The sequence below is a fragment of the Haliotis asinina genome, chromosome 4, assembly GCF_037392515.1.
Source record: "Haliotis asinina isolate JCU_RB_2024 chromosome 4, JCU_Hal_asi_v2, whole genome shotgun sequence".
Taxonomy (NCBI): Eukaryota; Metazoa; Mollusca; class Gastropoda; order Lepetellida; family Haliotidae; genus Haliotis; species Haliotis asinina.
This window is the reverse complement of record NC_090283.1, coordinates 70,903,202-70,929,411: the sequence shown is the minus strand read 5'-3', so window position 1 is coordinate 70,929,411 and position 26,210 is coordinate 70,903,202. Positions and strand designations below refer to the sequence as shown.

Genomic DNA, 26,210 nt, shown 5'->3' with positions numbered 1-26,210 from the left:
ACTTGTAGAATGCCTATCAAAGATAACATACAATGCTGAGTTTCAATCATTGACCACATGCAATTTGAACCTATCAGGCTTATACGCCATAAACAGAAAGTTGACCAAGTGTATCGGCAAATGAGCCAGCCAATAAACAGATTTCGTTACACTTGATTGCACACCCAACGGCTCTGACTGGGTTCCGTATCCTGGGTCCTTCCTTTCGAGCATAATGGACCCAAGGACAAAATATTGCACTTTGCCATCGTACGCTTATAATTTTGTTTATTTGTTTTTTCATAATCAGAATTGCATATTACATGTCATGAATAAGTGATAATTGTGTTTTAATTATGTTGGATTGTTTTGATTGCTGTCACCTTTAATGATCGAATCTGGACCAGACAATGCAGTGACACCCTTCATAAGCATCGCTACCCACTAGCTGAGATACACTGACATGTCTCAACGAAGTCAATAAACCTGACCATCCGATCACGTTAGTTTTTAAACAAGCATGAGTTTCAGTTCTGTGACAAATTCGAACCCGAATTTCAAGGGTCGGAGCAAAGAATTTCGAAATAGTGTACACTTCGAAAATTCAGAATTTATTCATATATCTAGAAACTCATGAAAATGAGTTAATATATTTTACATTAAAAATAACATAGTTATCAATACGTGTTGGGAGATGACATTTTCATAACATACAGATAGATACTGTTACCTTTAAAGACTATTTTAAATCCATGAAGACTGGACAGTTTCCTTCTGCTGCGCAACCCCAATTGTGCCACAATTTGCCTGTGCCCCAATAAGACATTCCGATTTGGTTTGTGTGGTGTTTATAGCCGCATTCAGCAATATTCCAGCAATGTGGAGGCGGTTTGTAAACAGTTGAAACTGGACCAAGCAATCCAGTGGCCAACAGCATGAAAATTCGTCTAGGCAATTAGGATACAATCACACGTGTCAGACAAGTCAGGGGACCATACCACGTGACCCCGTTAGTCACCCGTTGACGAGTAGCATGGGTTGCTACCCCGGATCTCCATAGGTGTGTCCGATTTGAAGAAACAAGGTTTACTTTACATCAATGACTCACTGGAGGCACCCTGTTGTTGGGTGATCCCTTGCATGCGTGTTTGCTGTCATTTCCATGAGATCGTCTAGTTTAAATATCTGTAATATTTAGATATATAATTGCTTGTCTCACTCAAATTATTGTATGAATTTTGAAAATGCAACCCGTGGTCATAAAGATGGAACATCAAAAAGCGACAAACAGCAGATTGCACTCATGTACACAGTCTGTTTTGTGGAATATATCACCGTAAACTAATCACGTCAATTGTCGCGACACATCACGAGACTTCATTCTAGCCAACATGGCGACTTCTATAGACGCTGAATTTCCCGTTGACGGTATTTTACCCAAGAAAGAGACTGGAGCGTCTGTGTACTTATCGAAGTATCCTAACTACGATGGCAAGGGAGTTGTCATCGCTATCCTTGATACTGGAGTCGATCCTGGAGCTCCTGGATTACAGGTATGGTTCAGCTGAGATTTTGTTCCGAGTGTACGATGAATGATTCAGCAGTCTGACACGCACTCGTTTTGCAGAATCTTGTTTATATCCATCACGCTTAGGAATACGAGGTGGTGTCGACAAACTTATCGTTGTTCCCAAATAAAGTGAAAGTTCTCGTGCTCTGTCAAAATCGATGATTGAGACCACGCAAGAGACAAAGTGTTCCTTAATCTTACTCTCTACAATCGTCTGTCTTTCTTAGATTTACAAATAATCGATACCGAGATGATCTTGATAACTCTGATCATGCTGAGTTTAATCATTTTGGAAGTAAACAAACATTCCATCGAATCGTGACGATGTTATCAAGCATGCGTCTTACGATAAATTGTCAATATTATGGACACGTCAGCATGATATTATGAGGATTAAAAAGGTCCTGGTAGAGTTCATGAACTCATCAGTCACGCTTTCTTGATCATGGAGAATGTGTGTTGTTGGACATGTGCCAAAGTGTTGACACTCCAATGATTACGTGAGCTCTTCTGTAATTATATACAGTCATCACTATGGCAATACCAGCAAGCCTCAAAGACAAACAAGGTATAAAAACTGTACGGTTATCACACTAGCCAGAATGAATGTAATAGTATGAAATTAGCACTCAAAGCAATACTTATATTGGAATTTAGTTTTATGTGATTTTCAGACAGAATCATGTTGATAGATAAATGTTGATAAGCTAATTTGTGACCAGTATTGTTATGCTTAAGGTACTGTATGTAAATTCATGGCCAAAACAAGTTTTATTATCTAAAATATGAAACTTTGCACCCCTGTTTTAATTTACTCAGACCTCAAGACAAACGTTTTGAATAAATGCTGAGTAGCTATTTTGTATTCATGACAGAAAACACAAAATAGATTCATGAATCTACACCAGGAAGTGCCATGCTTAGCTTGCTGAGTCAGCTACCGCTCAGTGAAGCTGACTGCCATATCCACACAAGATGTCTATGTACTGGTAGCTTGGTTGAGTTACATAACTTATGTTGCCAGTATTCATGGATAGTGTCTGACCCTCAGACAAATCCAGCAGATCCGTTGGAAGTCTACAACCTGCCGGCCCCATCGCCCAGCTGCATATTTCACAGTGACTTTCACATTTGTTACATGTGGCACATCACACTTATTACACTCAGTGGGTTACAAAGTAAAAGTACATTCAAAGTAGGGTACAGTATTAATCCAGGCGCAGCAGCTCTTGCTGATGAATCGGCACTAAGATAAACTGTTCCTATCCATCACACTGATGGCATCCAATAAATTTCACAAGTACACATGAATCCATCAACACCACTTGTTGTTTTATGTATTTGATGCAAGTCAATTTAAATGCCACTTCACACACATTTGCTTCCCGTTACTGTTGTGTAGCAGGGTGTGAAGTCATTCTGTAGATGACAGGATGAACCTGTTTGGTCATGTGGACAAGGCATCTGACTTCGGATCAGAAGTTCTGTGGTTCAAATCCTTGCACAGACCCTGGACAACATATGTCATATTTGGGATTTCACTTTCTTAGTAAAGTACAAATTCTAGTACTTTTTCGGTTGAGTCCCATCCGGGATTCGAACCCGCACCCTCAGAGTCAGGCACCTAATCGCCAGCACACAAAGTCAGCCGCCTAGCCCGCTCAGCCACCGCGACTTCCGCTGAGCGGGCTAGGCGGCTGACTTTGTGTGCTGGCGATTAGGTGCCTGACTCTGAGGGTGCGGGTTCGAATCCCGGATGGGACTCAACCGAAAAAGTACTAGAATTTGTACTTTACTAAGAAAGTGAAATCCCAAATATGACATATGTTGCATTTGACCACTTTCTAAATGGCATCGTGTAATCACAGACCCTGGACACTTTGTAGTAGCTACAGTTAGATAACAAATCCAAGAAAGTTGGTGCCTGGAAGTGGGATTATTGTACATTTTCACAACTTACTCAGGTCTGATATTTTCCACTGTGCCCCCCTCACAGTGGAAATTATTGCTGAAAATTATGAATACACATCATCATTTATAAATTAAATTCAAATGTAACATGGTACATGATGAATGTCATTGAGTACTCCTAGAAGAATATATATATTTGTTTTGAATTAAGGAGTGCTGTTTATCAGGATATGTACATTTCCATTTCTGCATAATGCATGGTTTTCACAATACATCAACACATACATCTTCATCATAACATAGCAGTCCCTGCCATTTAGCTAACGAAGGTGATCCGTAACATGGATAAACAGGATGTAGGTATGAACATTATGCAGGTCAAAAGTAATGCTCCTTTCAGTTTGTTAGGTCCTGTATACATTGACTATTATTAGTGTGCATTTAAAGCAAGTGATGTTAATGGCGAGGATTTATGGATGTCAATGTCAGCAACTACGTTTATGATATCCATAGGTTCTTGCCTAAATATGTATCACTTCAAACAGCTGTTCAGAGACTCAATATTACTGAATTTCTTTGTCGAATATTCTACTGACAGCACTCAGTGCAGTCTGGTTATAATGATTTGAAACAAGCCATTTAGAACTTAGATCCTGCACCAGCGCAGTGTCAGTAGGAAATCTGTTCATTGTAACTTAACTGGAAAAAATCTTTCTGTAACCATGGTAACAAGATAGAGAATTTAGTATACATGGTATGTGTCATTGATTGTCACGTAGTTTTGTTGAATCGAGTTTTGCTGTATGAATAATCTTTGATGCCTGGTATATGTGTATGAGTGACATCACTATGATTACTGACTGAAGTCAAACTATGAACACATTGACCATGTTGTCATGTTGTAGACTATGTACAGGATGTGAAGGTACTAAAAATACTATTAGATAATGAACATATGCACTATTATGATGATAACGACCTGTAGATAGGACACCTAGTATGTGTTATTGTGTGGCTCCTAAACTCCTAAATTGTCCAATATCTCAAGTGGGAAATGACTCCAATTTCAGTTATTTGAGATTTTATTAATTTTTATTTTATTTTTATAGTTTTTCATGTTAACATTGTGATAAGTTAGATTTGTCTGAAAATGAGGGTAGTGTTTGTTTCTGGAGTAGAAACCTTAGTTTTATTGCTGTGAAACCACCCACCAACTTGTCCATATACTGGAATATTGCTAAAAAGGCATGAAAGCTTCCTTAATATCTTTTTCATCCCATCACTTTGATGAGAGATATGCAAACACATGCCAGGATATGATAAGCAGTGATAATAAATATGTCATGCAAGAGCTTATCATACATATCAATATCTTAAACATGATAACTGATAACTTCTGATTATTTAAAGCCTGATAATTTATATGAGATAATGCAACTTGATGATGTCAATCGTTCAAGCTTAACTCTGTTAACATTATAAACGTAAATTGAAAAATATGTGCATGTTTTAACATGGTTATATGTATATAAATTAGCAAATAGTCAGCAGTTTTTCATCCTTAATTCTCAGTATCCCGTTACAGCAAGTGAAAAATTTCATGGTAAGACCAGACCAATTTTATTTCTTGTTTTACGGATTCTTGTCCTCAGAAAACCCTAAAGCAGGAGGGGAAAAATTATAAATAAAATCACCAATCAAAGTAATATTACATTTAAGGACTCAACATATTTTACTTTTGGCAGTTTATGAGGTGTATATGGGGCAAAAAGCAATCTAAAAAAGATTTTCTTTTTAGCTTACATTTTTAGCTAATAAAAACAATAGAATTTTATTTTTTGAGCAGGGAAAATTCACTTCTTTTTTTTTCCTTATTCTTGAAAAAATAGAGCAGGCAGATCTGTAAAACAAGAAATATAATTGGTGTGGTCTAAACAGTAAGCAGTATATTCAAGTTAAATTGTCAACAATGGAATGCCACTCACACCTATGTTTCTGAACATGCATATGTGGCAGATACAAACAGTAAGAGTAACTGGTAGGTCTACAGCAACCCATGTTTGTTGTTAAAGCTGACTGCTGCATTTTTTGCATGTCAGACTTGCTGACACATGTCATCGTATCAGTGTGCTAAAAAATTTCCAAATTTTGCTAACCAGTCTGGCCTGCTATGCCTGAAAGTTACTATGGGTGAAATGGTATGCTCTTACCGTGGTACAGTGTGTCTTATGGCATAAGGTCTTCGATTCGGTCTGTTCAAGTTCGGTATATGAGATATGATCATAATGTAGAAAACTGGCAAGAGCCAAACCTTACGTTGTTTAATAACATACAAAAATATCCCCCAAGATATTTGGGTTTTTTTAATGAACAAGACTCGTTATATGGCTAGATAGAAGATCAGTACGAAAGTCAGAGAGAGCGATATATTTACAGAATGACCCAGTGAAAATTCACCAGTCAGTCAGCCCAGTCACTATGGATTTTTAGTAGCCACGATTGAGCAGGCCAGTGGCTATTTCCAAAATTTGATCGCATTCTGTAGATCCATGCTTAGTCTGTCTCGCAGTCCCTGAACCACATTATTTTGCCTAATGCCAAGCCTTCTTGAGTCTGAAAATGGAAACAGAAACAGATCTTCTCTTTGCTGCCGTAGGAGTAATACACTCTGTAGTCCTTTGACAGCTAGTGTGTCACTATTTGTAGTAAGAATGAAGTTAGGAACAGTACACTGTGGCAGGGGATATTGATGACGATGTCTTCTTGTTGTTTCAGGTGACCAGTGATGGTCGTCCCAAGATTATCGACATAGTAGATGCTACAGGGTCTGGTGATGTGGATACTTCTCAAGTGGTGGAGGCAGTTGCCGGGGAGATTACAGGCCTCACTGGCAGGGCACTCAAGGTATGCATTTGGCTACCAGCATCTTTCACACATACCAGCATGTTTTATTTTCCTTGCCAGAGATCAGCACTTCCTGTTATTCTTCTTGGTTATTATTTATTCCTGAAGATCTGGGGTAGAATAGGTCTTCAGCTACCCATGCTGGCCCCAAAAGACAACTATATTGTCTTAAAAGATGACTAGCGGAATCAGGTGGTCAGACTAGCTGACTTTGTTGACGCACATTGTTGGTTCAAAATGACGCAGATCGATGTTCATGCTGTTGATCACAGGATTGTCTGGTCCTGACTCGATTATTTACAGACTGTTGCCATATAGCTGGAATATTGCTGAGTCTCCGTAAAACTAAACTCACTCACTCACCCACTAAATCCTCAGATTATTGCAAGAGGAAATTTCTGTGGAAGATATTCCACTTGTTTACAGCTTTCAGTTAGTTGTGCCAAGTGGCAGATATTCCTCGTACTTTGTCATTAGTTCAACTAATGCCTATAAAATAAACAAGAATTGTTTTGCCGACAGAAAATCATGGTCTTTACCTTGTTAATACCCTTCTGATGGAATTGGGTCATGAGTACCTCTATGATCAATGGCAGCTTGTCTCCCCTACATTTGCCAGCAAGTTATCAGCATGTGTTTGAATCCTAGATTAGCCCTGCATAACTTGGGCAATATACCTGTGCTGGAGGGTTGACTCTCACACACTTCGAGGTGTGACTGACATACAGGTCAAAGCTATGTCATGACATCGGATAACTTCTGTAAGTGGCATGTTTAGAAGTTTGGGAATGAGATAAGGACAAACTTTAAGGGTGAAGAAATTCTTTATTCTGGTGAAGAGACATTTCAGTACAGATTCTTGTATCATGGCCAAGAAAGTACAGTACAGTAACAATGTGATGACAGGGCATAATATCATGTACATGTAGAAGCCAGTCACAATTGATTGCATACAGAAGCCAGAGGAATGGAAAGAACAGGAGAGCGGGGACATGTTTATACCAAATGTAAGTGCTTGTTTAACTTGTATAAACATGTCCCAAATCTATACTCTCTCGAAATGTGACACTTCACCTGAATAAAGAAGCTGTGCATCCATAAATGTTTGTCCTTATCTATGTGATATCAATCCACTCATTCAAGAGATGGTGCCAGGTGTGCATTTGATATTTTATTTGAAGCAGGTGTGTATTGCAGAGCCCCAGATAAACTTAAGCAAAAAAAGCACAGAAAATTTCCAATTACACAGTGAAAAACAATTGTTGCATGTAAAGTTCCTCGATGACAAATACTCAGGTGTGTCAAGTCACTGAAATACCCACACATTCGAAAGCAGTGGGTAATGGGAAATGAAATACCCACTCAACATTCATACTAACCATTCCCAGCACATACAGCGGGTACATCACCCACATGAGCTAAATCTTATCTGGAGCTCTACTGCAAAGCTATACTTCATCCTATATGTCATGTCAGTTACAGTTTTCATGTGCAAACGTTAGAAATGAAAACATGGAGAGTGTACCCAAATGAACTTTGAGTGGTTTCTGCTTTGCAGTATCAGTTGGAAATCGGATTTGAAAAAATAGCTGAATGTCAAATTATTCCTCATAGTCTCTGTAATTGTTCCTGTTTTTGGAACGTGTTTCTTTACCTGCTTTTCATCACATTATACCATTTGAAGACATGCAGATGTACACTTTATACACAGTGATAATTAATATGTTACTCTAATATGTATTCTATAGAGGTAAAGAGTAGCAGAGACTCAGTGTGAAATTACTCATGTTTAGCATGCGAGAGTTTGGTTTTATGCTGCACTGAGCAAAGTTGAATTTACATGGCGGTGGTCTGTAAATAACTGAGACTGGACCAGACAATCCAGTGATCAACAGCAGGAGCATCCATCCATGCAATTGATACACTGGCATGTGTCAACCAAGTCAGCAAGTCTGACCACCCAATGCAGTTAGTCGCTACTTAAGACAGCCATGGGTTACTGAAGACCAATTCCAACCTGAGCTTAATAGGTGTGTTCATTTTGGGAGATGATGGTCAGCTGATATTAGTTTCACACCCATCAGTATCATCTGTCAATCTCTGTCCCTAGATTCCTCTTTCATGGAAGAATCCGTCAGGGAAGTACCACATCGGTGTGAAGAATGCCTTCGACTTGTTCCCTAAAGGTCTGAAAGAGAGGATGACCAGGGAGAGGAGAGAACAGAACTGGGACCCTCATCACAGGATTGCACTTGCAGATGCTGTCAAGAAACTGGAGGATTTGGACACAAAAGCTTCAGCTTCCTTGGTATGCACTTACTGTGAAATGCCTGTTTATGGAATTTTTGGTATGTTTTGGCCACTGACAAATGTGTTCTAAACCTGACTGGAGAATTTTGACCCAGATCTATCTCCAGAACTTTTGATTCTATCAGTAACATCCCAGGCCCTGATTTCTCGAAACAAACTTAAGTCTGAGTTTTGACTTAAGTTCAAGTTTTTGCTCAAATTTGAGAAAATGCAGGAACACGCATTTTCCAGAATGAAAGGAAATTGGCATCCAGCTCAAACATAGTAGACAATCTGAATTTGGTGGACAGATTTCTTTAGTTGTTTTGACTTTTTTAGTCTAAAAAATGCAGTTGAGATAAAAATTCAGCAGTTTCAAATTGTCAGACTCAGTTTGAGATTTGAGTTAAAACTTAAGTTTGTTTCAAGAAATCGGGCCCAGAACTCACCCTTTCCTTTTTTACTCCTTATTTACAAAGAATAGCTATAGTAGCTTAAAACTGAGATCAGCAGAACTAGGCACATAGAGAGGAATGTTACTAAATTCAGCTGCTGAGCTTGTGACCAAGATTCACCTATGATCATGATGATGTATTGGTCTGTCAGATGATAGATGCACACCATGTAGTAAAGATATGTTTATTGTTCCCTGTCAATTAAGCATGCCAGGAATCCCTGATTTTGGATGATAATCCCTTGTCCATAGTCATAACACCTCGTTACCTGTGGTTATTGATCTGACCAAAGGTCAAAAACCTTCAATTATTGGCATCACAGGGTGTTCTCTGAACACTAAGCTGACATCATGGGATATTCAGAAATAATTGTGAACCAAACTCACTCACTGATAATTTCAACAGTCACCTGTAAATCTTTTTGCTTAACAGGAAGAAAAACTGATTAAGGAAGAGCTACAAGCACAGGTCGATATTCTGCAGAATCTAGACAAGAAGTATTCTGACTGTGGGCCTGTGTATGACTGTGTTGTATTCTATGATGGCAGTACATGGAGGTATGTATTACTGTGCAATTTTCTATGCACATTTTTCAAGTCTGTTTGGAGAAATATATTATTGAATATGCTTTTTGATGATTGCAAAATATGCCAGTTGTTATTCTTGTGCTTGTCGCATTTATGAATATGTGTATTCAGCCACTAGTCCAAAGCTTGAGTCTGCTTAAATCCAGATCATTATTGTGTGCTAAGCTAATAAAAGACTATATGATAACAGAAACATATTCCCAAGTTTAGTCTTGTAGAGTCAAAATGGATTTGGTCTTATGGATCACAGTGCAGACAGCTTGTTTAAATCACTCGGTGCCTTTGACAGATATTAGAATCAGTTGATACTGATGATAATATAAAAGGGGAACAGCATAACTCAAAGCTGTTCAATACTTTTTAACAAAAATTGGTAGAGATATCAAACAGAACCTAAAGTTGTGCCTTTTGCAATTTACTGATTTTTGTCAGTTTTATTTTTCTTGGTTTCAATGGAAACATTTAGAACTTAGTCTTTAAAGGGGGATTCAGGGCTTCATTTCTGGATCACAGCTCCAAAACTGTTTGATATCTCTATCTATGACTTGGCAGATATGTCAAACAGATCTTCAAGTGGTGCCTGTGCTATTTGCAGATTTTGGGCATGTATACATATTTTTCATGATTGCCATGGAAATGATTTTGACTTCATCTAACAAGATTAAATTGGACTCTTAAGTAACAGTCAGATGATTTTGTGTTGACTGGGGAGATTTGTCATCTTCTGATGACTCCTGTTTTATATTGTGTGTACCAGGGCGTGTGTTGATACCAGTGAGACCGGGGACCTGGAAAGCTGTAAGCTGCTGGCAAACTACCATGAAGAGCTGGAGAGTGCCAGACTGAGTAATGCAGGTCAGTTACCTCCCCTTGTATGTCGTCAACAGCTTCTTTGGAACATGTAACATTTAGACAGCACATGTTTCTGTCTGCAATAGATTAAAATAATCAAAATGAGAAAGGCCTGGATTAAAATTCCCATTTTGGTATAGTGTTGTAACAATTTCTTTATTTTATTTATTTCTAAATTTGCTGGAAAAAGTCGAAATTGCTCACACACTTTGACCTGTTTCCTTAAGTTACAGTGCATCTAAGACATTCTCGCTTGTCCTTTGTTTCTAGTTGCTGAATTTGAAGAACTTTTTAAGAGAGGCGTTTTGTGCTTGTTCTCTCTGTTGATGGTAGTTGTTTCTTTTCCAGACATGATGAATTTCTCAGTGAATATATACAACGATGGCAATGTGTTGGAAGTTGTAACAAATGCAGGTATGTTTGGTTTCATTACTTAGATACAGTTAAATCCTAAATGTACATACCTTTGAGAACTGGGTGAAAAATTGTTTGTCAACAACCAGTGCTTGTTGAAGAGGTGACTTACAGGATCAGGTGGTCAGGCTCACTGACTTGGTTGACACATTGTATCCCAACAGCATAATTCGATGCTCATGATGTTGATCACCAGATTGTTGGTTTCAGACTTGATTATTTACACACCAACATCATATAGCTGGAATATTGCCTAGTGCAGTGATTGACAACAAACACACTAAATGTACATACATTTATACTCTAAAATTACAGGTAAATTTTATTATACACTGTGCACTTACCCAAAACCCATGAATCCGTTGTGGCCACATGAATACATGCAAACACCAAGTTGCGGGTAAAGCAACATGCAATAAACTTGGACAAAGTACTGTGACTATGTGTCACAGTCCACCCAGCTGTGAATGGGGACCTTGTTAAGATAAAAAAGGTGCAATAACACCAAGCACCTAGTGGCTGCAAGAGTTGTATAGTCCCCGGGGAGTTGAGATTGATAGTATGATGTGCCATTGGGATTGGCATCCAATGATTGAAGGAAAAATTACCAGCACCTAGAGCATGTACTAATTGCATGAATATGTGCACAGTATAAATATTCAGTAATAACTGTAATAAAATATTATCTGTATGTTTGTTCACTCTAGGTTCTCATGGCACCCACGTGGCATGCATATCGGCTGGCAATTTCCCAGACAACCCAGAGAGGAATGGCCTCGCGCCAGGGGCACAGATTGTCTCCATCAAAGTCGGAGATACACGACTGGGCTCAATGGAGACAGGAACCTCGCTTGTCAGAGCTGTGAGTGTGAAATCAGAATATATAAGTCACTGGCTTTATTGTTGCAACTTTATATTTGTTTCTTAGCCTTTGTCTTACTATAGATATGTACAATGGTGTATTTTATTATTAATTGTAATCCCAAAGTCACCATGTTCTCATGATTGAATGGTATTAGATTCCTGGAAATTGCAAGACTTCGCTTCATATTGCAACATACAAATATTGCAAACAGTTGCATTGTTGCGTCATCAGTAGTGGTGACATCATTGAAATCATATTGTGACATAAAGTCAGAATGACATCACAAATAAGCAGTTCCAGATGCTACCATGGGCACGAGCTTAAACAGCCAGCTGATGACACTTGACTCTGGTACTTGATGTCAATGATTGCAGACAGTAAAACCCATGTAGGCCTCTTGGTTTAGTTTTGTCTTACAATGTCAACTTGGCCAAAATTTCCAGGTATTATTTAGTATTTGGAGCACAGGCATTCATTTGGAACCAACGGCGTGAACAACCGCAAACTGGCCAACACATGATGTGTATTTCCTTATTATCTGTCCAACAAATGTTTTGTGCAAGAAGTAAGAGTTTTTCCTTGGACAGTGGCAATGAGAAAGCAGCATTCTTAGAAAAAAACAATCTCAAATCCGAATTCTCCAGACTGATGTGAAACAGTTGTTCACTACGAAACTATGGCTGCATAAAAATAACTACTGCTAGACACATATTTGATGATCCTGCGCACTAAACACATTTGTGACACAAGAAGCGATACAATGAATTGGGCGAGTACACTTGGCTGCTACAGGTAGCTTGACGATTATGCACGTGCAATACATGCTAACCGTGACATGAAATCAACACCGCATATTCCTTCGAATGATAAGACTGCAATTTCAGGCATAAGATACTGATATTCCACACTAACCTTTAGTTAAGACGAAGACAAATAGATGATTGGGGCATTGACAAGCATTTTAGATATTCAACAATTTTGTTAAGAAAACCCCAGGAAAATGTCATTTGCTTTGTGAAATGGATCGGTAGTCCTAAACATATTTGCTCAGTATATTGTGTTGATTCAATTCGTTGGGATTGTACCTGTTCCCAAATCAAGTGTGCTATAACAATTCATGCGTGATACGCACAGGGAAAATGAACTTCTGGATATTCATCAGACAACCTGTCTCCCTCTTGTTTCAAGTGGATCGTTCTGTGGGGCGTTCCCAAGTATGCAAATTGGGGTCATTTGTCAGGTCGTGGATCATCTTAAATGTGTTTACCAGTAAATGTTTCTCTGGCACATTTTTTGTCAAAAGTGACAATGATGGTAGGACTTTTTTAAAAAAAAATTTCATAGAAAAAGAAGTGACAAGGGAGGAACACATTTTTGTTTTTTATCTCTCAGAAATATAGTTTGGAAAGTTTAGCACTTGTTACTGAGTCATAGATTCAGTGACACTCATTCTTACAGACACGCATTCTTAGAGTGAACAAAAGGGTGATTGGGGCACGGCTAAGTCAAAAATTTTTTTCTAAAATGGCAATAAAAAATTGTTACATGTCCAAATAAAAGTGGCGTGCCGATGCAAGTGAAACATTTCACTTTTTCGTTTAGCCTAACAGTTCCATTCTACAATGGGAACTATTTGTGTGTTATTTTCAGATGATCAAAGTATTGGAGCGCAAATGTGATTTAGTGAACTACAGTTATGGAGAAGCCTCTCACTGGTCCAACTCAGGGTAAGTATCTTCATAATGGTAAACACTCAGATATTTTCTCCGCATAATACGTTTAAGGGTAGTTGTGTTATTCCGATTCTGTTATGTGAATACTTTTCATTAATTTCCGTGGTCATTAACTTTTTTCGTTTTTCAGGCGTGTGTGTGATATAATCAATGACACAGTCAACAAGCATGGTGTGATATTTGTAGCTAGTGCTGGCAACAATGGCCCAGCATTATCTACAGTGGGAACCCCAGGCGGGACAACTTCAGCAGTTATAGGTGAGCTCACTCGTTGTTAAGCAGCTGTGGAAGACTTAAAAGTAACTTGACAAAAATCAAAGTGCATGTGTTTTTACTGACAGAAACTTGAATCAACCAAATAATTTCCAAGGCACTATATACACCGATATGTCCTAATTTGATGTGCACCCTGTCCATGCATCTGTGCGTGTCCTTTTGTCTTTTTACTTTCAGCAGCAGAACTTCAAAAATCTTCACCAATTCTTAACCAAATTTGGTACATAGATAGATCTGGTGATGTACTGGTGCCTCTTGGTACTTTTGGAATTCTGAATGAGATACTTATTTTTTGTTTCTTGGCAGCAAGTTTGGCATTTGGTGGTTGTGCTCTTTTCCAGAGCAGAACTTTTAAACCGGTCACAATTTCTTCACCAAACCTTTTGCAAAGATAGGTGGTGTACTGGTGACATTAGGTAGCTTAGGAATTTTGAATAAACATCCTTTATACTTCAAAACCTGCATGTGGTCTGATTTAAGGCCTTCTTTGACTTCTTACAATTGTGCCCCAATTTGACTCTATGAGAGACAGTCACAGACAGTGTGGCTGCTGTCTCTCAAAACATGACGAAATCTGCCTTGTTCAGTGACAGTGTACACTGACGCAAGCTTTTAGTGCATCCTGCGCATGGTTCAAGCATGGTTATCCATCATTTTCATGTGGTGCGTTTGTAAGAATGTTTGGATTTGTCCAGACTTTCTCTCCACTCATATTTTATGTGTGTTTTTATCCCCCCGGCATGTAATGCGGTGGGATATAGTCAACGCCTCGCCTGTCCGTCTGTTCTGTAATCATTTTGTTTCCGGAGCAGAACTCAGAAACCGTTCAATATTTTTAGACCAAACTTGATAGATATAGTAGTCTCAGCTTATGGTTGTGCCTTTTGCTATTTACTGATTTTTGGCATTTATATTTTTTTTGTTTTTCCATGGAACATTTTGGTGTTAGTCTTTTGGTGGGGTGGGCTTCGTTTCTGGAGCAGAACTCAAAATCCATTCAATATTTTTCTGCAAAACTTGGTAGATATATCACTCAGAAGCTGAAATGGTGCCTTTTGGTATTTACAGGTTTTTGTGATATATTATTTTCTTGGTTTCCATGGAAATATTTCAGACTTAGTCTCAAAAGTGAGAGGTGTGTTCCGTTTCCGGAGCAGAACTCAAAATCTTCTTAATATCTGTCAGTGTTACTTGGTAGATATGTGTGGCAGACCCCAAAGTGGTGCCTTTTGATAGTTACATGTTTTTGTGATTTATTATTTTCTCTGTTTCTATGGAAACATTTCTGACTTAGTCTCAAAATGGAGGGATGAGCTTCGTTTCCCAAACAGAACTCAAAAACCGTTCAATATTTTTCTTCAAAACTTGGTAGATATATCAATCGGAACTGAAAGTGGTGCCTTTTGCTACTTTCAGGTTTTTGTGATTTTTATTTTATCAGTTTCCATGGAAACATTTCGGACTTACTCTCAAAAGTGAGAGGTGTGTTCTGTTTCCGGAGCAGAACTCAAAAACTTCTTAATATCTGTCAGGATTACTTGGTAGCAGAGTGGATCCTTTTGCTATTTACAGGTTTCGTTTCCGGAGCACAACTCGAAAACCATTTCATATCTTTCAAAAGATCATGGCAGATATATGAGACAGATCTTGAAGTGGTGACTTTTTTTATTACATATATATGGCATACATGTTTTTCATGAATTACATGGGAACAATTCAGACTTGGTCTGAAAACACAATAAGTAACTGTCAGATGATTTGTCTTTTCAAGTATGTTGGGGCCGGGGGGATATGTCATCTTCTGATGACTCTTGTTTGCAAATCAGAAAGTGGTAATGATCATATTCCTGAGTCCTGCTGTAAAACTGGTTAGATTTTGACAGCATATGAGCAGTATTTCACTCTATAGAAACAGTCATCTGTATACGACAAATTTGTGTGTCATTTTATGTTACTGTGAGGGACACTTGTAATGGTGTACAAAATTGCTTCCCTTTGTTGTGCAAGGATTCTAGATGTAAATCCCAGATGTTATCTGAGGTCTTTGGATGAACACAATCTTGACAGCAGTAGTGCATTACACGAAAGTAGTGCAAGTCCTGTTGGATTTACTTCAGTGTTAAACTTTATTTGTGATTTGATTGAAATACTTTTCACACCAGCGTGAATCCCTTCAACCTATATTATTGCCTTCTGTAGGTGTTGGAGCCCATGTCACACCTGCCATGATGGCTGCTGAATATTCTCTCAGGGAACGACTACCTCCAATGCAGTACACATGGTCTTCCAGGGGTCCAAGGTAGGGAACTCTGCTTCAACATCCTGGAGAAGCATTTTCACCTGTAACCTGAGGCACACATTTAGTCATAGTACACATCTTCTGGTTCGAAAAGTCTTAAAGATTTGGTGCTCTAGTAACTAAAAGATTCTTGGGATCCCTGGTACTGAACTTGTAAGAAATCCAAGATGCACTGGCAAACAAGGATATGTTGACCACCGACATGTCAACTGACCTGTATTAGCATTTATGAAAGCTGCCCACTGGTGCTTCCCAGTGTGAGCAAATGGGCCCCATGTTTTCCGTGAAGTGTGACCATGTGACTTATTGTGAGAGTCTTAAGAGCAAGGTGTGTGAAGCTACGAGCTGAATAAATTTCATCATCTTGCACTGCACGTGTACTAGAATACATTTGCTCTCACTTTCACAATCCAAATTGGTTTGCTCATTGCCGTGCACCAGCTACTTCTTGTAAACGCGTTCTCTGCACCAGATAATCTTATCTTTGTTTGCAAGTAGATATTTAGTATATTTCAGAATTTAGTACAATAAATTATGATCACTCAACTTGTGATGTATTTTTTTCTTATCTATGTTTTTGTATGTTTGGGTGTACACATTTTCCCATCCTGTTAAAGTTTTAGTGTTTTGTGTCTGTTTTAGTCATGATGGTGCTCTAGGAGTGTGTATCAGTGCTCCTGGTGGAGCCATTGCCTCCGTACCTAACTGGACTCTCCGGGGCAGTCAGCTGATGAATGGCACCAGCATGAGCTCTCCTAATGCTTGTGGTGCTATAGGTAAGATGACAGACTAACTGATGAAAGTCTAACAAATTTCACCTCTCTCATAGTTCTTGGGACTTTGTTGAGCTGATCAATATCAGGTAATCAGGGTTTGTTGTGTAATGGCGCAGTCAGCAAGCTCTTTGGGTGCTTCTTCCAGTCTCAGTCTGGTCAGGCGTTTGTTATAAAACTGATGTGATTAAAGCTTACACACTAGCAAGAATTCTGTGTTCCCAATCTAGAACCCTGCTCTATGTTCCAAGGGTTAAAACATCCCATTGTGGGGAGATAACATTTGCATATTCAGCCAGTAATGCCTGGAACTCTCAGCCCCATTACCTCAAAGACAGTGAATCATAGTCAGTTTTTAATGTAATGTCCCAACTTTGCTTCAGGGTTAAAGCATTTGCTTGCTATGCGTGAAGACCTGGATTCTATTCTCCATGATTGTCTGGGTACAATGTGTGAAGCCCATTTCTGGTGTCCCCTGCTGTGATGGAATATTGCATAAAACTAAACTCACTGTTTTGAGTACAGAGATATGACTGAAACAAACTTTTACGTTGTGTAGTACTTGACCCTCACATTCTCTCAGCTTAGTCTGTGAAAATCCAGGTTAGAATTGATCTTCAGTAGCCCATGCTTGTCATAAAAGGCAACTTACGGGATGAGGTGGTCAGGCTTACTGACTTGTCCATGTCATTGGTTCCCAATTGCATAGACTGATACTCTTGGTGATCACTGGATTGTCTGGCCAGACTACATTATTTCAAGACCAACGCCATATAGATGGAATATTGCTGAGTGGGGCGTAAAACTAACTCGCTCACTTGCTCACTCACTCACCTTAGCTTGGTTTTCATACAGTAGTAATTGGTTTTAAAGCTCCTCCAAGTTCAGTTCTATGCGTTCTAACTAGGAAAAACAACATGTCCTGATGAATTGTTTCAGCACTTGTACTGTCTGGTCTGAAGGCAAATGGAGTACCTTACACTCCACACAGTGTGCGAAGAGCTCTGGAGAACACGGCACAGAAGGTGGACAGTGTGGAGGTGTTTGCCATGGGCTATGGTCTGGTACAGGTGAGGATTCAACTCATATACATTTTAAACATATAAAGTTGACTCAGGCAAAGTAGGTTTTGAAGAGGCCACTTCAAGAACCTGTTCATACCAATCATGCGTGAATGAACTGGTTTGTCTAAAGGACTTGTGTATGGATCCAAAGGTGGAATATTCTGCAAGCTAGAAGGCCTTGCTAAACTCTTTGCATTTAAGTGATCCTGTTATGATGTATCTGATATTGCTTGCGTGTCCACATGTTGTGGAACAACTGATCAGTTGTAGCCAAGAAGACACTGTGTGATGTTTCTCCTTACAGGTGGAGAAAGTGTTTGACTAGCTGTATTAGAATGTGATGTTTCCCTTTACAGGTGGAGAAAGCATTTGACTACCTGTGCCAGAATGCCACAGACAAGGAGAGGAATGTGAAGTTCCAGGTGACATGCCAAGGAGGCAAGAGAGGGATCTATCTCCGGGAGGTACCCCAGCTGCAGAAGCCCTCTGAAGTGTCTGTGTCTGTAGAACCCAAGTATTTTGAGGAAAAAGCTGGTGAGAAGATAAACAAGATTTCAGACCTAACTGAAAAATTTCCATCGTCCAATATCTCAGCCAGAAATTGGATTCATTGGTCCCTAATGATAAACAGAATGTATGAAGAACTAGCTTCAATCTTCCTGTGAAGATCCAGGGTAGAATTTATCTTGAACACCCCATGCTTGTACTACGATATGTGCAGTTGGATCAGGACCCCAATCCAATGATCATAGCGCTAAGGCTATCGTAACTCCCATACCTTAACATAGACTTATGACTGTTGTTCACTTTGTAAAATGGAGTCCAGGTCTTCTGACTTGCTGACTTTGCAAGTTAAGGTATCCCATTTGGCAGATCAGTTCTCATGATCAGATTCCAAGTTTTACAGACTACCACCATATAGGTGGAGTGTTGCTGAGTGCAGCGTTAAACAACAAACAAACAATACAGTTGTTTTTGTAGTTTACAGAATAAGAACATGTGAATTATTGATAGTAGTGTATGTGGGGGTAAACGCACAGTCATACAACAGAAAGTTGATTTATAATGGCTTTAAAACAAGTCATTATCTCATATAATCCCAAATACTTTCAGCTCAAACTGAGAAGATTGAGTTCAACATCCAGTTCAGCCTGGTGTGTGAAGCATCCTGGGTTCAGTGCCCGACACACCTGGAGCTCATGAATGTGTCCCGGACTTTCTCAGTCAGAGTTGACCCTCGAGGGCTGCCAGAAGGGGACCACTTTACAGAGGTACTTCCAAGATATTAGTAGAATCATGACATTGATAGGGAAATATCAAGAGAGGTTAGGACTGATTGGTTTCTAATGGAGAGTGTTTTTGACATGCAGAACCTTGATTGTTCATTATGAAATTGAAATGAACATGATGCCATAAGTTGAGGTGTTTTGTTTGTCAAGGACCAGATTTCATGTTTTTCTCAAGGGTTTGTTTGACTCAGTCGAGTACAGCATTCACTTACAGTTTCTGTAAAAGACATTTTGATGCTGTTCTAAGATTATTTCAATGGAATTTATTGTCAATAAGTTTTAGATGAGCTTAGTCAAGTAACATATGTTCCCTAGACATTGGTTCAGACCAAATTGCAAACTACCCACAATTATCATTTTCCAATGTACCAAACAGACTGCATACATAGTGCTAAAGTATGTTGTGACAAGAGATTGATTCCAGATACAGTATTTTACAGTCATTTTATGTGGCCAATCATTTAGTTTATGAATCATTGTGTGTACAATCACCATAAGTTGTATATCCATGAACATCAGGGTGAGTAATGCTGGTTGTATGATTGTTGATTGTGTGTGTCCTCTTTTTCACCAGGTGTGTGGGTATGATGTCCAGAATATACAGAAGGGCCCACTGTTCAGGGTTCCCATCACTGTCATAGTGCCTTCAAGGTAAGCAGGGAGATTCTTGTCTGCTATTGGGCAAATATTGCCTCTATTTTGATTACTGTTTTTGCAGTAACCTGTGTGCATCTGCACCTCAGTATTTGATTAAGTTTATTTGTTTTTATCCTTCTCACTACAGAGTGACAGACAGTACAAACTTCTCACTGTCCTACAAGGATGTGAGATTCCGGCCAGGTCAGATACACAGAAGGTTCATCCATGTGCCTGAAGGGGCAACTTACGCAGGTGGGTTACATTGCTAATGTCCTGAGATTGAAGTTTTCTTGAAGTTTTCTTGTTCTGTACTTACAGTTACACAAACTAATGATGATTTGAATCACAGTTCACCATCTCATGAAAAATTGGGTTAGAATTGGTCATCAGCAGGCCATGCTTGTCATAAGAGGTGACACATGGGCTTGGGTGATCAGACTCACTGTTGATGCTGTTGATGTTTCACACAACACAAGCTTTCACCAAAGTGGCAAACATCTTTATCAGGCATCGCCCCATCCTTCCCTCCCTCATCAATCCTACAAGCTACTGTGTAACTGAAATACCTTTTCAAAGCTTTAGTCGTTAGCTTACCTCACCACCACCATAACATACTGTAAGGTCTTTTGTGAATTGTGTTGACAGTTCTCCACGTGAAGTCTCAAGACACGGAGAAGAACTGTAGAGTGCTCCTACACACCCTGCAGGTGTCGCCACAACACCAGTACAAGAAGTATGAGTTTGAAAGATTTATAACAATATCAGACTTAGGAGATACTACTCAAGCATTCCCAGTGTTGGTAAGTCTCTATAGTCACTTTTACTGTAGATATATTCAACATGGTACTATACCACCTGTCAAAAGTTCAGACTCACAAGTGTAAATGTAGCCACTTACTTCAGTCAACTGTTCTAAACTAGAATTTGCAAAATATTAAATACTGTTTTATATGTACAGTTTAAATGTTAACTGATGTATTGTTAAAATTTGTAACGTTGAAAATATTATAGAATTGACGATTTCTTAACAACTTTACACCAAAAGACAGCTGTTCACATGCATATTTGCACATGATTTTCTTCAATTTAATGCATGATCCAAAATGCAGTCCTTCTGCATAAGGTTTACAGTTGATTCTCTCAAGTAAATGGAGAAATTCTTCTTCAGTGTAACCATATATATATACATACATAACATATAATATGAGTGCTGACTCACAGATTTTGTCAGTGATACTGACTATCTGTGACAATACATTGCGATAATATGGATGAAAATAGTGCTGGTATAACATGATCTTTTAACTCTTTTGCATGTTACAATCAGTGAGTACATGTGAAAATATATGCCACTGTTCGTTGACAGTGGTTCTTCAAGATGGTCACTGGCTTAAAATGCAAGACCAAACCAAACTTGTTTTTACAAATACCACAGTCACAAGGTATTTATACCCTGTGGCCTGTGGTGATGTGATCATTGATGCCATTTATCTGTACTAAAATATTTGTCATGTTTTTATACTGACAGCAGAGAGATATAATCACTTCAACATTTTGATTGATGCTTGTGTGTTTACAGGATGGTGTGACTCTCGAGTTGTGTGTTGCTAAGTGGTGGGCCAACCTAGGAGAGGTAACTCTCGACTACTCCATTACATTCTTTGGTGCTCAGCTTGATGCCAGGCAGCCAGTCATGGTACGTATATTTGTGTAATGCGTTAACAGCTGTCATCAGCTCATTATTGCATCCCCATCCTCCCCATAATGCAGAAGGGGTCATTATATTCCCCCACTGAAACGCAAAAATGGGTCATTATTGTCCCTCACTGTAACACAAAAGGGTCATTATTTTCCCCCCTGTAACACAGAAAGGGTCATTATTGTCCCCCCACTGTAACGCGGAAAGGGTCATTATTTTCTCCCAATGTAATTTCCCCTAGTGTGTACAGTTTTGTTGACAGCCTACACTGGGTGATTCTGCAGACACCAGTTGTTTCAGGCATCATGTATATGACCAAAATAAGAAGTAGTAAATATGTTATAGATATTTCATTCTTCTTTAGCGGCAGATGACACTACCATACTAGTGGCAAAGGCTTCATCATATTGACTGCGTCCCCTATGAAATTGGTTAGATAGCAACAAAAGACAAAATGTTCAAAGGAATCAGTATGATGAGAAAAGCACTATGCTTTATGGATAAGAAAGCTGTTGTCTTCCATATCCCGTTTTTCTTTTATATCCCTCCGTCCGTCTGTAATCATTTTGTTTCCGGAGCATAGCTCAGAAACCGTTCAATACTTTTAGACCAAACTCGATAGATATAATAATCTCAACCTATAGTTGTGCCTTTTGCTATTTACACAGTTTTGGCTTGTGTATTTTTTTTTTTTGTTTTTCTATGGAACATTTTGGTGTTCGTTGGCCTTCGTTTCCGGAGCAGAACTCAAAAAACGTTCAATATTTTTCTGCAAAACTTGGTAGATATGTGTCGCAGACCCCAAAGTGGTGCCTTTCGCTATTTACAGTTGTGATTTATTATTTTCTCAGTTTCCATGGAAATGTTTTGGACTTAGTCTCAAACTGGAGGGATGGGCTTCATTTCTGGAGCTTAACTCAAAAAGCGTGCAATATTTTTTTGCAAAACTTGTCACAAACATCAGTCAAAACCTAAAGTAGTGCCTTTTGGTATTTACAGGTTTTTGTGATATATTAGTTTCTCGGTTTCAATGGAAACGTTTCGGAATTAGTCTCAAATTGGAGGGATGGGCTACGTTTCCGGAGCAGAACTCAAAATCCATTCTTTATTTTTCTGCAAAACTTGGAAGATATACCAATCAGAAGCTAAATGGTGCATTTTGCTAGTTACAGATTTTTGTGATTTCTTAGTTTCTCGTTTTCCTTGGAAAAGATTCAGACTTTGTCTCAAAAGTGAGAGGTGTGTTTTGTTTCTGGAGCAGAACTCAAATAGTTCTTAATATCTGTCAGTGTAACTTGGTAGATATGTTTGGCAGACCCCAAAGTGGTGCCTTTTGCTATTTACAGGTTTTTGTGTTTTATTCTTTTCTCGGTTCCATGAACACATTGCGGACTTTGTTTCCGGAGCACAATTCGAAAACCATTTCATATCTTTCAAAAGATCTTGGCAGATATATGAGATATATGGCATTTATATTTTTCATGAATTCCATGAAAACAATTCAGACTTGGCCTAAAAACACAATAAGTAACTGTCAGATGATTTGTCCTTTCAAGTATGTTGGGGCCGGGGGATATGTCATCTTCTAGTCTGAAATGCCAATCAAACAGAGCATGGTGATCTAAAGATGTCATACAAAGGGTGTTTGGTACATTAACACATGCATGATGTAGGGAATGTCGTTTCATTGTGTTGACAATCTGTTCCACTATGAATGTAGCTTTGTCTTGTGTAGAGAACATATTATTACTATTATTGTAATCTATTTGTATAGCACCAAGTTCTAGCTAGGCTTTTCGCTCGATCCTAGGATGTCAATCTCAATGGCACTTGTTATCAATCTGAACTCCCTGATGAGCATATGGCTCTGTGCCACAAGGCGCACCAACTTGTTTGTCTTTCCCATTCTTACAACGTACCCATTCATAGTTGGGTGGACTGGGACAGACAGTCACAGTACTTTGTCTAAGTTTACTGCATGTTGCTGTACCCGCAACTAGGTGTTTTCTTGTATTCATGTCGCCACCATCTGGTCATCTACCAATGGATTAGTGGGTTCTTTTATGTGCGCTGGGTTGTGACATCACTGAAAGAGTCTGCACACAAAGTTGACTCCAAGGTTTTTCACGGGCGGCCTCGATCTCGACGTTGCCAAACTTGCTAGAGCACTATCCTGGCGCCTTAGGTAGTTCGCCCACCATGCCCCCATATCTTCATTGTTTCTCTGTAATTTTCTCACAACAAATATACTGTTAATGTTTGTACATATAGTGAACCAAAAATCTCACCCCAAATTTGTGTTCCAGCATGTAGCAGATGGCATCTCACGTTTCAATATCCGCTCCCAGCTGAAGAATGAGGAATGCTTTCCTTCTATTACCCTGAAAACTATGGTCCAACCAATCAGGTAAAATACCTTCATCATTCTCAAACTCAAAACAATCCATTATTTTCAACAAACTGTTAAAGTTTGTAATAAATGAATGTTGTATAAAGAAGACTGACAGCATTACTGGGTCATGATGAACTTGAGTGTATGTGCTTGTTTCCAGGCCATCTGAACATCGTATTCGGTGTCTCCATGGTGCTAGAGATTGTCTTCCAGAGAACAGACAGATCTATAGTATAGAGCTGTCCTACAGTTTCCACATGGTGAGTATCAGGACTACAGTGGTGAGTGAGTGAGTGAGTGAGTTTAGTTTTATGGATGAATTCAAAATTTTATGCAGTAGTGACAGACATTATGTCCAAATTTGACTTGTACCCTACATTCCTGTACTTTTTTAGATAGGCATGTATTTATAACATGTTCCATGGCAGGATACTCTCACATTTTCATGGTTAACTGACATCATTGCTATTTGAGTTTTTTGTCAAATTTGTCAGTTTTGTCTAACTGAGGATTGGGGAAGCTTAGTTGTTAAAATGCCTGCTCTAAGTGCTGAAATCCTGGGTTCAATTCCCCACATGGGTAGAAGGTGCGAAGCCTACATCTGGTCTCTCCTACAATTATATGGTGGGAATGTTGCTATACAAGGGTTCAGGGGGTTTTTTTTAAAAGCAAAAAGCCACTTCACACAGGGCGATTGACTTTCAGAAAGTAACTACTCCTGACTTATTTTCCACTTGCCCTGATTTTATGACATAATCAAGACTGGTAAAGAGCAAAGAAAGATAACTCTGCTTTATTATTATAGCAAAAAATATTACCTACATTTTGAGCAGCTATGAAATGAAATCAAAGATTATTTGCACTTTGAACCATAAGTGGAAATGATGTAGTAGCCTACCTGTAAGATACCATCTTTTGATTACCCAAAATGAAACTGACTTGCCCCCAGCAATGGGCAATGGGATCTTTGAACCCCTGCGGTATGGGGTGTACAACCCATCTCATTGTACATCTTTCATCAGCTAGTACATTTATGTAATGAATTCATCTCACTCACTCTTGAGTCCCTTTTAGCCCATGATAGGAATAAATCAAGAACTTTAGACTATGAATGTCCAGGCTGATTGTTAGGTAGTGTAGCCAGAAATCAAGGATTTGATATGTTGATGTGATTATACAGCATAAAACAATAAACACATGAATAGGCTTCTGCGGTATTGGCAGCTATTTTATGTGTTTACAAAAGTAAATGAAATTTAGGAAAGTATGCATTTTTAGATCTTCATAATATTTCTGATTCTTGGTTTATCAGCACAGTGTCTATACTTGACATGTAAATGAAATTTAAGAAAGTATGCATTTTTAGATTCAGAATGAATTGATGGTCTGTATAAATGTCTATGAGAATGTTTCTACGTAAATATTAATTGATTACCTTCACAGACTAAGGCCGGTGAGATGATGCCAGACTGCTCGTTGTTAAGTCACATGTTGTATGAGTCCGAATATGAGAGTCAGCTGTGGATGATCTTTGACACCAACAAACAACTCATAGCATCAGGAGATGCGTATCCCAATCAGGTACTGGTTACATTATTGAACACTTGTTTTTCTAAAAAAAATGTCTTGAATAAAAAATCGCAGAGTTTCTGTTTTGGCCAGTTTGTGCTTTGTACATTGATTTAGTCTGGCTGTTTTGGAATTCTGTTGATATACTGAACAGCAAAAGAAACGCAAGTTCCGAAAAAATGAAATCTCATAATAGTAAGCTTGCATGTTTGTGTCTTCTGTTTAAAAGCCAGTGTAGTGTTTCTTTTGCTGTTCAGTATAGTACTGTTGTAGGCTGTGTTGTTTAGCCCGTGGATTCCATTGTAAATAGTATTGTTATAATCCATGTCTTAAGTTGAAAATAATAATGTAATGCTGAAATAGGAATTAATAGAACTGTTTTCAAATATGATGTGTATGTAATATAATAGCATGGAGGTGGGACTTGGCGTGGTTGCTATATGGCTGAAATATAGCTGATGTGACAGTTAATTTTAGTTCACTTACTTCCGCTTGAACTATTTACTTCCTGTATCTTTAGGCTTAAAATTCTGTTCTTCGTTACTTTTGTTACAATTTCACTAAGATACACTTTCAGTATTTTAACAAGATGTAATACAGTTGTTCATCAGACAGTCGCTAGATAACATTCATTGGTTTAAGAGCATCATA

General features: G+C 38.7%; 1 protein-coding gene across 1 annotated transcript in view; it reads left to right on the top strand.

Annotated features, from left to right (window-relative positions):
• Positions 1–1,364: 1,364 nt before the first annotated feature.
• LOC137281846 (tripeptidyl-peptidase 2-like) overlaps positions 1,365–26,210 on the top strand; it is a 40,298-nt gene continuing 15,452 nt past the window's right edge. Inside the window, exons 1-21 of the mRNA XM_067813491.1 lie at positions 1,365–1,532; positions 6,236–6,364; positions 8,475–8,672; positions 9,541–9,665; positions 10,453–10,550; positions 10,896–10,961; positions 11,669–11,823; positions 13,477–13,553; positions 13,690–13,817; positions 16,035–16,134; positions 16,777–16,910; positions 17,847–17,977; positions 18,328–18,505; positions 19,085–19,242; positions 19,835–19,911; positions 20,045–20,151; positions 20,545–20,699; positions 21,479–21,595; positions 23,905–24,005; positions 24,151–24,250; positions 25,434–25,571. Of these exons, the coding sequence (XP_067669592.1) occupies positions 1,371–1,532; positions 6,236–6,364; positions 8,475–8,672; positions 9,541–9,665; positions 10,453–10,550; positions 10,896–10,961; positions 11,669–11,823; positions 13,477–13,553; positions 13,690–13,817; positions 16,035–16,134; positions 16,777–16,910; positions 17,847–17,977; positions 18,328–18,505; positions 19,085–19,242; positions 19,835–19,911; positions 20,045–20,151; positions 20,545–20,699; positions 21,479–21,595; positions 23,905–24,005; positions 24,151–24,250; positions 25,434–25,571 (2,634 nt within the window). The 5' untranslated portion in view covers positions 1,365–1,370. The remainder of the gene's footprint in view (positions 1,533–6,235; positions 6,365–8,474; positions 8,673–9,540; positions 9,666–10,452; positions 10,551–10,895; positions 10,962–11,668; positions 11,824–13,476; positions 13,554–13,689; positions 13,818–16,034; positions 16,135–16,776; positions 16,911–17,846; positions 17,978–18,327; positions 18,506–19,084; positions 19,243–19,834; positions 19,912–20,044; positions 20,152–20,544; positions 20,700–21,478; positions 21,596–23,904; positions 24,006–24,150; positions 24,251–25,433; positions 25,572–26,210) is intronic.